The sequence below is a fragment of the Chelonoidis abingdonii genome, chromosome 7 (assembly GCF_003597395.2).
Source record: "Chelonoidis abingdonii isolate Lonesome George chromosome 7, CheloAbing_2.0, whole genome shotgun sequence".
Taxonomy (NCBI): domain Eukaryota; kingdom Metazoa; phylum Chordata; order Testudines; family Testudinidae; genus Chelonoidis; species Chelonoidis abingdonii.
The window spans coordinates 104,068,665-104,082,827 of record NC_133775.1 but is presented as its reverse complement, the minus strand read 5'-3'; the positions used below and the strand labels follow the sequence as shown (position 1 = coordinate 104,082,827).

General features: G+C 44.2%; 1 protein-coding gene across 3 annotated transcripts in view; it reads left to right on the top strand.

Moving 5' to 3' along the window:
• Nucleotides 1-607: 607 nt before the first annotated feature.
• MGAT4B (alpha-1,3-mannosyl-glycoprotein 4-beta-N-acetylglucosaminyltransferase B) overlaps nt 608-14,163 on the top strand; it is a 122,788-nt gene continuing 109,232 nt past the window's right edge. For all 3 annotated transcript variants that reach the window (XM_032772261.2, XM_032772259.2, XM_032772258.2), the window contains exon 1: nt 608-770. In XM_032772261.2, coding sequence (XP_032628152.1) covers nt 674-770 — 97 coding nt within the window. In that variant the 5' untranslated portion in view covers nt 608-673. The remainder of the gene's footprint in view (nt 771-14,163) is intronic.

Genomic DNA, 14,163 nt, shown 5'->3' with positions numbered 1-14,163 from the left:
ATTCAGAATGAAGTAAATCCCCAAAGCCAGTCGCTCCCCCTTCATTCACCTGCCTTGCTGTGATTAGGTATCGCAACGGCCAAGGGCTTTGCTGCCTTTGTGGGGCAGTGTTAGAAGTTACCATCCCGCTGTTCATTGTGTTTAGGAACACACACACATCTGCAAGTAGATCCGTGCACAATTATTACACACATCAGCAAGGTTGCCCTCGCACGCATGAGCCCAGGAGCTTGCACAAGCACAGGGCCCCGTTTACACGAGCACGCCCTGGCACACTCACGAGGCCCTGCTGCGCGTGCACACGTGAATACGCCGCCACCTGTTCCGGAAAGCGCGCGGCGCCCTTGCACAACGCACACTGGCCCCTTCCTTGCACGTCCGCCCGCCGCAGCATGTGCGCGGCTCCTTTAACTCGGTGCCATCCCGCCCCTTCCTCCCCGGCGGCCGCCCCTCCCTGCTCGGGGGCCGCGCGCGGCAGCCCCATCCCGCTGGAGCTGGCGGCCCGGCCGGGCGCGGCCAGTGCATGAGGGCAAGCGGGCGAAGGCGGAGGAGAGGAGCGAGTTCCCTTCCGGCCCCGCGTCTGCCTCCGCTCCTCGCCGGGGCCGGGGCCCGGGAGGCTGAGGCCGCGCCGCGCCCGGGACATGCGGCCTCCCCCATCGCCGCGGAGGAGGAGATGAGGCTCCGCAATGGCACCTTCCTCACCCTGCTGCTCGGCTGCCTCTGCGCCCTGCTCTCGCTCTCCTGGTACGGGGCCTTCAGCGGGCACAAAGGTAAGGGGCGGCCGGGCATTGCCGGGGTCCCTCCTCTGCTGGGGGGGTCTGGCCCCTCGCCTTGCACCCGTGGGCAGGGCCTTCAGTGACCGCAGACCTTGAGCCCTCCCCCGCCACTCTCTGGGCACCCAGCCCCCAAGTTACTGGCCGGGGGACCCTCCCCAAGCTCCTGCCCCTCCAGCCTGGCACCCAGTACCAGGGTCCCCCCCGCGCCTCCCTTACTCCTCCTAAGGCAGCCAGCCCCTTGCAAGCCCTCTTCTGCAGTGAAGGGATGTCTAAGGATCTCCTCCGGCCCGACCACCCATTCTCCTCCTCAGGAGTAAGGGGCTGGCAAGTATTTCCTTTCTCCAGGGTGTGCATCCTAGATCCCTCCCCAGTTCTTGGGGTATGGATCAGGCAGAAAGGCAAGAGGGACCTGGGCACTGAATAGCTCTCTGGAACTGCCAGCCTTCCTTTTACCCCCTATGTGTTCAGCTGTGCCAGTCCTCTTCTTTCTGCTGCAGAGTATGAAGTTCCCTCTCTGCCCTCCCCAGGGGTACCCAGGCATCCCCTAGATACAGTGCTGTATGCGTACACATTCCAGGATGCTTTCCTCTCTCGGGATTCCTTCTTCAGCCGGAAGTTTATTCTTTGTTTGCAACCAATTCCGCAGCCTACAATTGAGCTCTAAAGGTGTATCCGGTGGGCCAATGCTTCCCAACCAATGATAATTCAGGCTTTTTAAACTGGTACCCTGGGTCAGTGGTTCTCCACCAAGGGTCCAGGACCTGCTGGGGGGCCGTGAGCTGATTTCAGGGGGTCTGCCAAGCAGGGTCGGCATTACACTTGCTGGGGTCCAGGGCAGAAAGCTGAAGCCCGGAGCCCCGAGCCTTGCCACTCGGGGCTGATACTGAAGCCTGAGCAACTTAGCTGTGCGGGGGCCCCTGGGCAATTGCCCTGATTACTACTCTTCAACACGGGCCCTTGCTTTTATGTGCAGAAAAATAGCTGTGGCACAGGTGGGCCATAGAGTTTTTAAATAGCATGGGGGGAGGGGGGGCTGAGAAAGAAAAAGGTTGAGAACCCCTGCTGTAGGTTCCCCTTCCTCCCCTCTGAACTAAACTCTTGTTCTCCCCCATTATGAACTTCCCATTGTTTAAGTGTGCTCTGACCTGTAAGGATAAGACTGGTGTTTCGAATAGCAAAATCTCCTGTTTGGGGTTAGATCCCACGTTCTGAATGACAAGCAGCAGTTAATGCTTGGTACAGCCAAGTTCTTAGTCTGGTAAACTGATAGCTTCCTGAACTGGCTGGGAACCCGTTATCATAGACTGTACTTAATTCTTTCATTCCTGAGTAGCCTTGGCTGGAGAGTAGATTTTCCTTTGCCTTGCTACCTTGTCATCACCTTGAGCTGCTTTATTTCTCCTGTAGCCGAGTTCTGAGTATGTCCATCTGTGGGTTAGCTGGTCTGGGGATTTCTTTTTCGTTGTAGCATGTAAGTATTTTTCAGTCATGGCTTGCCCCTTTTTCAAACGTTTCTGCTCCCCATCATGGCCACAATTCGCGGGCTGAGGAAAGTGGATGCAGAGCTAGCTCTGTGGAGCTGATTTGATGAGAGGAGTCTTTGCAAAGTGATGTAAAGCAAATGCCTGTTGGTCAGGACCTGGATCAACAAATGAGGACATCTTTACCAAGGCGGTATGTGCTCTGTGGCAAGCATGACCTAAATTCTGTGGCAAGGCCCTTGAGTTTCACAGCACTCCAGTGCAGCAGACTGTAGATACTGCAGCAGCTGCAGAAAATTTAAAAAAGGAGTTTTGTATTGAATTAAATATGAAAATGAATAATAAAACCAGTGCAGTAATCCCTGTGTTATTAAATATGATATCAAATTAAATTTATTTTACACTTCCCTTAAATATTTAATTTCAAGTGTGCTGAAATTTGCATTGAGCACACGTAACTATATTGTTTAAATGGTTGGGGGGAAGCTGGAGATTTTGGAAATGGAAAAGAGACATCTGGAGCTTTTGGCGTGTGGAAAGGTGCGGGAAGCAGTTTGGGATAAGCACACTAGCTGAATGTTTGCTAAAATGATCAGCAGTGAAATAGTTAATAGTATTAGTCACTTACATTGTCATCACTAGGTTTCAAAATTAACACCCTATTCACTTTCTCTTTGAACACATATTTCAGATTGTTTTAAAATCCAGTCAGGTAATACATTGTTGATGTCCAGCTCCAGTCAAATGTAGAACATTTTCTTGAGTATAAGGGCTAGAAATATAACTTAAAAAAATTAAAGCTTAGCTGATGGAGTACAATACTGCAGAATACACAGGGTCCTGCTTTTAAGTTAGATTCCATTTACCACAGGACCCCCCTCTGCCTCCAGTCACACATATACGAGAGATTCTCCTGTGAAGCTTGGCCTTACTTTTTTCTAACAAGGTAGTAGCCACCTTTCCCCAGCCTGTCAGTTACAGCTGCGAAGTCTTGTTTTTTACTTGGCTAGTGAAAAATTACTGTAATTGCTTCTGAATTGCATCTGTCTGTCTCTGGTTTTGAGTTAGTTAGTGAGTACTGCACCTTCCTTACTCAGTTGACCCTTTGTTCAGTTAGTGACTCTGCTCTTCTAAAAGCCCTTAAGTCTGCACTGTCTGTCTGTCTAAGGTAATGGTTGCCCTGCTCCCTCTCATCCTCCATTTAAACGATGATTCTTTTTTATTGTTGTAAAATTGATTTTGGCTTTTTATGAAACGTTATTCTGTTTTTCCGCATTACTCATCAACTAAAAGGTTCTGCAAACTGTTTCTAGCATGGTTTAAATCCCATTATATCCACCTCCCTACAGAGCTTCAGATAGCAAGATTGTTGAGAATGATTTTAGGGCAGAAGTGTTTATAACTGTCTCATTGTCTGAATATTACTTTTGAGATTTCCCCTTTAAAAATGCATGACTTGCTTTGTTATATTCTTTCAACCAAAAATGCCAAACCCTGGGGTAACTTGCCCGTATATGTATGTGTACAGGAATGGTCTGGAAAGCTGCTTTTCTGTGATGGACACAGATGATGATCGCTATTTTAAAAGAACCTCAAACACCTCACTGTATGAGCAGAATGGCTAATTAGTAACTGGAGTTTCCTGAAGTGTGGTTGCTAAGTTTAAGGAAGCAGGTGTTTTCTGCAGTATTCTACCTTTCATTTAAGGATAATATAAGGTGACTGAATTTTTACACTTCCTATCTGGACTGGGGATGAGGGGTAATAGGTGCCTATATAAGAAAAAGCCTCTATATTCAGGACTGTCCCTATAAAATCTGGACATCTGGTCACCCTAGGATAATACATTTAGCCTTGACACTGTTTTAGTTTATGTCGTGGCATGTTAAAAGGGTGCCTGCTTTTTCCTTCTTTCCCAGTCCTTGATAAGGTGCTAAACTGACCACACAAGAGACATAAAAGTACAGTGGAACCTCAGAGTTACGAACACCAGAGTTATGAACTGACCAGTCAACCACACACCTCATTTGGAACTGGAAGTACACAATCAGGCAGCAGCAGAGACAAAACAAACAAAAGCAAATATGCTACAGTACTGTGTGAAATGTAAACTACTTACAAAAAAAAAAAAAAAAAAAAAAGGGAAAGCAGCACTTTTTCTGCATAGTAAAGTTTCAAAACTGTATTAAGTCAATGTTTAGTTGTTGAAAGAACAACCGCAGCTTTTTGTTCAGAGTTACAAACAACCTCTGTTCCTGAGGGCTCATAACTCTGAGGTTCTGTGGTATCTCAGTGCTGTTTTGGAACAACCATCTCTAGTGACCTGTTGATGCTCCAGCTAGAACTGTGATTTTGTTACTCAGTAGTGTCATGGCCACCAGCTGATTACATGTAATAGGGTTCAGTGCGTGTCTATGCAGCAGCTTTCCTGCTATTGCAATGGCATTTGTGTGTCCACACTTAGCTGGGACCAGGGCCAATAATAGGACAAAGGGGCCAGGCAGATGCCATAGCCATCCCCCTCAACATCCTCCACCTCAGCAACCTTCTGAGTGCCTTGAGCTCATCACCTGGAAGGCCTCCCCCAGTCATCCACCCAGCACCCTGGCACACCTCACAGGCACCCCCTGCCTGGCAATGGGGGAAGGACTCGGTGGCCGCCAGTGCCAGGTAGAGGCAGGTGCTCGGGTTGGGCCTGGCCATTACCTATGATGGTCCCAAATACAGCATTGTCCAGGCAAAAACAGAGTGGCACTGCAGAGCCCCAGTTCCTGGGGGGCTGTGGGGTTGATACTCCAGGAGGCCGGAAAGCCACAGATCGTGGGGTGCAGCATCTCGGAGCAGAGACAAACCCTCCAGCCGGCCTGGGAGCTGCTGCCTCTCAGGGTTGGCCCCTTCTCCTCGCCCTGCACCTGTTGGCTCCGCTTTCCCCTCCTGTGCCGGGGTGCTGGTCTCCTCTGGCCATGAGTGGGGGCCATTGACAACCACCACTCCACCAGCAGGGGGCTGACATCCAGCTCCTTGGCACTGTCTGTTTCCCAGTCAGATAGGGTGGTACCAGGTGCCCTGTGGGTGGGAGCGTGACTTCCTGAGGTGGAGCCATGACTCATGCTGTTCGGGGGGGCGGTGGCTGAACTTCTAAATTGTCCCTTCCTACTATCAATGTACATGGTTTGGAAGGGGATGTTGCCTCCCCAAACTTCACCTATGGTTGTGCCAGCAGACCACCGTTGGGCCATAGCCCGCAGTTTGGGAACCTCTGCCCTAGTGTATAATGAAAGAAGCATTTATGGTGATCTCTTAGGGGCATCCTTTCATCCTCTCCTGGAGGAGAGAGTAGTCATGCAGTTTTGGACTGGGGTTGCATGCCCAATGTGTGTGCACAAATTCTCTATGTAAGACTAAATTCTAACTTCTCTGTTACTTTTACTGTTATGATGAAAAGAAATTACTTTTTGATTTAGTGCTTGTAGAGTTGTCTAGCATCCTCATTTCAGGCTTTTGTGGTATTTTTAGAAATTGAAAGTTTGGACATATCCACAGAATGCTTTCACAGCAATTAGTATCCATCTTTTACAGTGCCACATATGGTGAGAATCACTTCTCCTATGTAAACGCTGAAAATGTATTTTGAAAATAAATTTAAGAAATACACATAAAGAATTACCTTTACATACAGGATTAGTATTCCCACTTCTTTGCTGATTAAGGGATCTTTATTCCTACCGACCGCCCTTGTTGGCTAAGGCTAAATCCTAGAGTAACAGAAGTGTCAGGCTGTGTGATGGGAAGAGGAATAATATTTAGGTCACTTTCTGATAATTCCAGTAATGATCATTACTTCAGTTAATAGGTAAAGCATGGGCAATGGCAGTAAGCCTTCAGATGAGGTGTGTGGAGAACCAAAACTCTGCTCTAGAAGGACAGTGTACGGAGGTAATTGAAAACATGGGTGGTTTTTAATAGACTTTCCTCCAGCAGCTTGTTGGTCCACTCTGTTAAAGCTGGAACTCCTGCATGTTGTTGAAGTTTCTTTCTTGAGGGGTGTCTGTTGAGCATCACTTACACCAATGATGCAATTAGGAAAAATAGTGTAAAGCTTCGTGGAGTATTTAATTCCTGATCCTGACTTTCAAGAGCCAGTCAAGGATCCTACTGGGAGGAGACCTCAATATTGATACATTTGTTAATATTTTTGCATTATAACTTTTTAAAGTTGTTATAAACTTGTTTGCTGCTTTACTGAATATTAAGGTATAGATACCAGAATATTATAGAGTAGAACACCAGAGTTATGAACCACCCAGTGAACAACACACCTCGTTTGGAACCAGAAGAACACAATCAGGGAGCAGAGACAAAAAAAGGTGGGGGGAGGGGTGCAAATAACTGTGTATTATTGTGCTAAATGTAAACTACTAAAAAAGGGGGAAATTTTTTAAAAAAGTTGAGAAGATAAAGAAACTGTTTCTGTGCTTATTTGATTTAAATTAAGATGGTTAAAAACAGCATTTTTCTTCTGCATAGTAGTTTCAAAGTTGTATTTTAATCAGTGTTCAGTTGTAAACTTTTGAAAGAACAACCATAATGTTTTGTTCAGAATTAATGAACATTTTAGAGTTATGAAGAACCTCTGTTCCCGAAGTGTTCATAACTCTAAAGTTCTACTGTAGCTAGAATGTTTAGAAATAGAAAATTTCACGTTTAGCTAATTACTTTCACTCCTGGCTTTATCATTTTGTAATGTAAGTCAGGGCACTTACTGGTATGGGCCAGGGGAGAGCCTCTGCTCCCAGAAGGGACAGGGCCTCGGGCAAAAGGGGTAGGGCTGGGGGGGCCAGATCCCCCAACCAGCCCTTCCAGGTTGCCTGGCTAATGCTGCTCGGGACTCCTGTGTTGATTTAAGGGGTGCAGGGCGCCAGATGCTGCTGCTGAAGCAGCATCCAAAGCCCAAGGCCCTTTTAAATCGGCCCCAGGGCAACTGCTCCCTTTGCGCCCCCCCTCCTGTCGGAGGCTGCGGGGAGGGGCGCAAAAGAGGCAGGGACATTAAAGCCTATGCCATGGCAGTCCTTTAATACTGCTGCGCTTCTCCCCCCCCCCCCCCCCCCCCCCCCGGACCTGCTGCGACAAGCTAATCAAAGAAATTCCAGAAGGTTTCTGCTTCTGTCTTCCAAATACAAACAAACATCAAGCAGACTAACCAAGTGAACACTTTTTTAGGAAGAAACATGATTGTGAAAGGAATGCATGGTTATATTATCCAAGCAATAAATCTAGAAGTCAGGTAGTCCTAAACCAATTTCCTCCTCCCCCTTTTTTTCCCCCCAAGAAAAACTGGAGTTTAAACCCACACAAAGAATTCTAGAAATATTCTAATTAAAAATGGACTTCTTTTGTAAACACCCTGAAGTCTTTATTCTTCAAACTTGTAGAACATTTGTGGTGGAAAACATTTAACAGAGCTGGTTACTTCCAACTTGTGTTTCATTTAAGGGTAAAAACCTTTGTTTCTCAAATGCTTAGGATGGCATAAGCTTCTTTTAATATGTATATAACTGCAAGCCTTCATATAATAATTGCCTGATATTGTTATATGAATGGCAAGATGTTTTTGTACACATACAGCAGAATCATTTGATGCTAGACTTAATTTTTAAGGTAAGAAGTCAATTAAATATAGGCTATTTGTGTTAATGTGGAATTAATTAACTATCATCAGTGTGCAAGCAAACCCTCACAGAAGGTGGGAAGGCAAGAAAGTCATTGTTAAAAAATTATGTAGAGTAGTGGTTTTCAAACCATGGGTCGCGACCCAGAACTGGGTCACAGAATGGAAGGGACTGGGTCACGGCAGCTCTGGTCAGCACCCCTGACCGAGCCTTTAAAAGTCTTGATGGTGGTGCTGCCTGTCTAAGGCAGGCTAGTCCCTACCTGTTCTGACACCGCACTGAGCCCCGGAAACAGCCAACAGCAGGTCCAGCTCCTAGGGGGGGGCCACAAGACTCCGAGCGCTGCATCCACCCCAAGCACTGGCTCTGGGCACTGGCCAGTGGGAGCTGGGGGGTGGTGCCTGCATGCGGGAGTCACGTGGAGCTGCTTACTCATCTCTGCCTAGGAGCTGGACCTACTGCTGGCCGTTTCCAGGGTGCAGCACGGTCCGCGATGCCAGGACAGGCAGGAAGCCTTCCTCAGCACCCCGGCTGCGCCGCTGACCGGGAGCCATCAGAGGTAAGCCCATGCCCCAATCTCCTGCCCGAGCCCTGAGCCCCACCCCAAACCTCTCACCCCTGGCCCAACCCAGAGCCTGTACCCCCAGTCCAGAGCCCTGACCCTCTTCCGCACCTCAACCCTCTGCCCCAGCCCAGAGCACCTTCCCACACCCTGATCCCCTCATTCCCGGCCTCACCTTGCAGCCCTCACCTGTGTACCCCAACCCTCTACCCTAGTCCTGAGCCTCTCCCACACTCCAAACCCCTCATCCCCAGCTCTGTTTGGTCGCAGGCATCAACAGTTTGCTTCAGCTGGATCGTCAGAAAAACAAGTTTGAAAACCACTGATGTAGGGTATGTGTACACTGCAGTGTAAGCCAAGAGTTTGAACTCAGGCTCAAGCCTAATACCCCTTCATCTACACACAAATCGTGCTAACCCAGGGCTTGGACCCTAGGTCCCAGGTGTCCACAGGGGTGGAAGGCCTGAGCCTGAGTCAAGCTGAGATCCAGGATTCAAGCCCTATTGTTTTGCAGTGTAGACACAGCCCCACTGCATTCTTGCTCTGGGAGTCTGCCAAAACCCAAAAGTATCCCACTATCCCATGGGCTGTCTTTATTTGTCCTCTGGATAGTCAAGTTTGGTGGACAGTCAAGTTTTCTCTCATTGCACCATGAACAAAAGGCTAAGGTGGCCACATTTTGGGAGAAGGTAGGAAGTTTGGGATATGGGTGGCAGGACTCAGGCCTGCATAATGTAGTGTAGGTGCTGGAGCCCCAGGTTGGGAATCCATTCAACAATTCCTAACTTGGGGTTGCAAATAAGTATAGATACTCAAGATCTAGTTAACAAACCCAGGGTCTGCTAACTCAAGTTCTACTAACTCTGGGTTTACATTGCAGTGCAGGTATACCCATAGAGTCAACAACTGAGGCTAAATACATTCTAAGAGTTATAGTATTTAATTTTAAGACAGTTTTGAGAGCTAAAACCTGTTCTATGAAAAACAGGAATGTTTGGACATTTTAAAAACAGTATTTAATTTCCTGTAAAACTCTAATAAACTTGAAACAATATCTCAGAAGAAAATGGACTGAATAAAAAGGAGCTGAAACAAAGTTTCAAAGTTATCTGAATCTTTCCTGCCACAAGAAGAACAAAAGCAGTTAAAGAAATGTTGCATATTAATTAAACCAACTGAATATTCAGGAGCTGAAAATGTTATTAACACAATCCCAAAGGTATGGAGCCAATTATAAGAATGACAGCAACCAACTTGAATCCAAACAAGCATGAAAGAGGTGTTTTTTCCTATAATTTAATGAAAATAAAGAGAAGGGTATAAAAGACTCTGAAATGAGCACCCCATATTCACAGCCCCTGCTACTCTGCTTAGACAGCAAGCACTCCACAACTCATCCTGTCCATCTCTACAGGTAAGCTGCCTCAGACAGATAAGAAAATCAGAGAAGACTCAAGAAGAAAACAATCCAAGTAATCCTTCTCACCACTTTAATGTGGATTGATGAGAGGAAGTTAACTGAGATGGTGCCAAGTGCTTAGATTTAACATTCTTATAATGATTTTGTTGGAATATTGAAATACTGAAATAACTTAAGACTAACAGTTTTTCCTGTTAGTCCCTAGGTCAGGGGTTGGCAGCCTTTCAGAAGTGGTGTGCCAAGTCTTCATTTATTCCCTCTAATTTAAGGTTTTGCGTGCCAGTCATACGTTTTAATGTTTTTAGAAGGTCTCTTTCTATAAGTCTATAATATCTAACTAAACTATTGTTGTATGTAAAGTAAATAAGGTTTTTAAAATGTTTAAGAAGCTTCATGTAAAATTAAATTAGAATGTAGAGCCCCCTGGACCGGTGGCCAGGAGCCAGGCAGTGTGAGTGCCACTGAAAATCAGCTCGCGTGCCGCAGTTTGCCTACCCCTGCCCTAGGTGGTTAAACCATATATTCCTGGAGAGGAGATGGGGGGTAAATATTGATAAAGAAGTAGTGGGATTTAATTGGATTTAAGATTCTTAGTATTGGTTAATTGGCCTGTCTCAAGACAACTCCTTAAAAGGCTTCTTCTAATAACTGATTTAAATATTTTCTCCTGTTTACCTAAGATATAGTAAGATTGCTTATTTTAATAATCACCAGCCAGTTTATAGTTGGCAATAACCAACAGGTTCACCTGCCCTGAAACAAAGCTCTTTTGCCCATCCGTAAACCCCCTTATTTATGTAAGGACATATTCACGAATGGATTCACAATAATTTTGGGAAAGAATATATTTTGTTCTTAGTTTACAGAGAGAAGAGAACACTTGTTAAAAACGCATCATAGACATGTAGAAGAGATTGTAATGCAAGTAGCAAGTTTATCATTTGTGGTGTTTAATATTTTCTTTTGCTTTATTTAATAATAAATCTCTGGTTAATTATTGCGATTATTTTCGGTGGTCTTGATCATAGTGTCCCGTAAGGCAGTGTTTCTCAATAACCGGTCCATGGAGAGGTGCCGGGCCCTGAGATTTCCCTGGTGCAGTTTAGGAAGGCAGCAAACTGGTCCCTGGTATCAAAAAGGTTGAGAAACGCTGCCTTAAGGTATATGAAAGAATCTTTGTGACTAAATAGTGGGAGCCACACACCTGAGTTGGCACTGAATGAAGCAGTTGGTCTTCCATTTCTTGTTTCTCTAAGTGAAATATTTCAGTAATTTTTAAAACAAAATTACTTGACGCCCAATAATGACCCTTTTCAGCTTCTGTCTTGGTCTTTTGAGTGACTGTCTATGTGGTCCATAAGCTTAAAGTGAAGAGGATCTCTCATGAGGTTAGATGTTAATTGATACCATTGGTATTGCAGCTTGGCTTACTGTATCACAAACATTGCAATGATTCCAACTGTAACTTTCTAATGAGGTTGCAGTGGAGCAGGCTTAGAGACAGTGTTGGAGGGGGAAATGGTGTTTACTTGACTAAAGCTGGATTTAGATGTCACACTTGTATGGTTTTGAAGTGCTTGCTTGGTAGGTGATTCTGAAAAATAAGGCTCTCTGGGTGCCGCTTCAGTCCCTAAAGAAAATGACAGTCTGTGACAGTCTCTGTATAAATATGCAAGCCAGTCTTTTCTCTACAGGCAGGAGGATCAGAGCTTGCTGTACCGCTAAATAAGGGGGTATATCTCTTATTCCAATATGCAGGACTTTCCTCATTTCCTGTGTGTGTTTCCTTTCATGTAAATTGTGAATGCTCTTCTGAGGCCTTGTCTGTGCTGGGGATTTGCCCCAATTACAGTTGTTGGCCAATCACAGGTGTAGCTGCACCAGTGCAACCTACAATGTAGACAGGATAAATTAAGACTCGTACTGGTGTAGCTTTATCCCACTTGAAACTGGTGTAGACACAGCCTGAGAGTTCACCAATGTAAATGGTTCCACAGAACAACAACGGCAACACAAAAGCCTGGTTCTAAAATCCCAGAGAGCCAGGTCCATACTGATTATCTGCTAGAGGCCAACTCCTTCCTGGAGACTGCAGAATGCAGAAGGATATAATTCAAATGCATGACAAACAAGCTGTGCGTGAGCAGGTCAGACAACCATCTCTTGCATGGTATGTTGCTTATCATAACTCATGTGATTGATAGCTTGAGTGCAGCAGAATTTGCACATTGTTTTGCATACAATTTGATGACACTTAGCCTCGGACTGATACATTGCAGTCTGAGAAGACCTGAAGAGGAACTTTTTGTAAGCTCTAAAGCTTGTCTCTCCCACTAATAGAAGTTGGTCCAAATACTGTCTCAAGCACCTTGCCTCTCTAATATCCTGGGACCAGCATGGCTACAACAACACTATGTGCAACATTGTGGCGTTCACACACACTGATCAGAATGGATCCCTCTCTGTTTGGGGTCAGCTATACTTCTGTAACTTGTTCTGTTTTTAAGTTGGACGTTCTTGTTTGTACTTTGTTTACACCTTTTTGTATGAATTATAGGTACAGCTATTACTCCTATAGTGATATTCTGATGAGCTTGAGAATTTTTGGGGCAAGGAAGGATGGTCCAATGATTAGGGTACCTGTACTGAATTCCCTGCTCTGTCCCAGATTTTCTGGATAAGTCACTTAGTATCTCTGTGCCGCAGTTCCCTATCTGTAAAAGGGAAAATAGGGCAGTGTTATCTCACAGGCGTATTGTGAGAACAAATATTGAGGCACTCAGATACTGTGATGATAGGGGCCAGGAATGTATCTCAGGTGGAAAGATCATAACATACAGAAAGGAGGTAATAAACTGACCAAGATATATTTAGTATTTTCCCTGTACTTGTATACTATGAGTGGGCCAATTTCTCTTTCATTTGATTCAATTGGATTCATTTAAAAGAAAACATTGAATTATGCTTATATCTGAACAGACATTGACTATTTACTTGGTTTCAGCTAGCAAACAATGGATTTGTTTTACATTAAAGTAATGCTACCAGTCATCTGCAGAAGGCTTTGAAGTCTGCAGAGCTGTGAACTAACTGCTTTAGTAATAAAATGTGGTAAATGATTGATCTATCCCAAAATGTTACTACTAGTGGGCAGAGTGGATGAAAATTGATTTAAAAAAAAAAAAGTAGTCAAGGAAATTGGATTTTTAATTTAAATCGGATTCTTTGATTTTATTTAAATCAGAGTTTTTTTTCTTTTTAAAAATCTGTTCAAAATAAAATCTGAATTTAATACAAAATGTGTTAAGGCCTAAATTTATTATAATCTCTTAAAACATTTAAATAATAAATGGTGAATCCATGAGCCTCTGTCAAAAACTTTGCATTAAAGGCTGCTGTTTTATATAAAGACAGAATCAGGAGACAAATATCTAACTTTTGAGGCCACAGCTCTATAAATATGGCACAACAGTCACCCCAAGTAACTTTGGAGACTCATTTTTAAGAGAATTAGGTGAGTAGGAACTTAAGCTCCGGTCACTTTCACTTAGGCATATTTAAATATTTTCCCCAGGCTGAACTGAAATCATCAGTTTAGTTCACTGACTACAGTTAATCCTTCTGTTTAATAAACCATTTAATTGTAAATGTGAAACATATTTTGATAAGAGAAATTTATGTATCTATAATATTTGTTTGGTTTGTTTAAGAAAATTAATTTTATATCCTGTTACCGTCCTAATGCGGCTTGACACAAATCATAAGGAAAAAGTTATCTACTAAATAAGCAATATCTCATTCACCGTTTTCTAACATACTAAAAAGCTACAATTAATAAGACTCTGAAAATATTATGATCTATAATTGCTTAAACAAATGTATATAGTCCTAGCATACCTTCCTATGTAGCAAAAAGATGCACCGAACCCAGTGTAAAGGCTCTCATTAGTTGTAAATCAGCATGTTTTGGATATTAAGCAGTGAAAATACACCTCATTAAAAGATAACTGAAATATAAATGGAAAGTTGATTAAATGGGCGATTTAAATTGAAGCCTTACACGTGGTGATTTAAATCACTTTAATTTAAATGAATCCACCCTGTCAGTACGTTGCTGCAGATAGACTTTTGTTTGTCCATTGAATTTACCACAGTTCATTACAAAGTGATTTTTTTTAACCTTTGCACCAATTCTCTTCATAGTAAAACCTTCAGTTAATCTAAATACTTAAGTAAGGAAAATATGGCAAATACC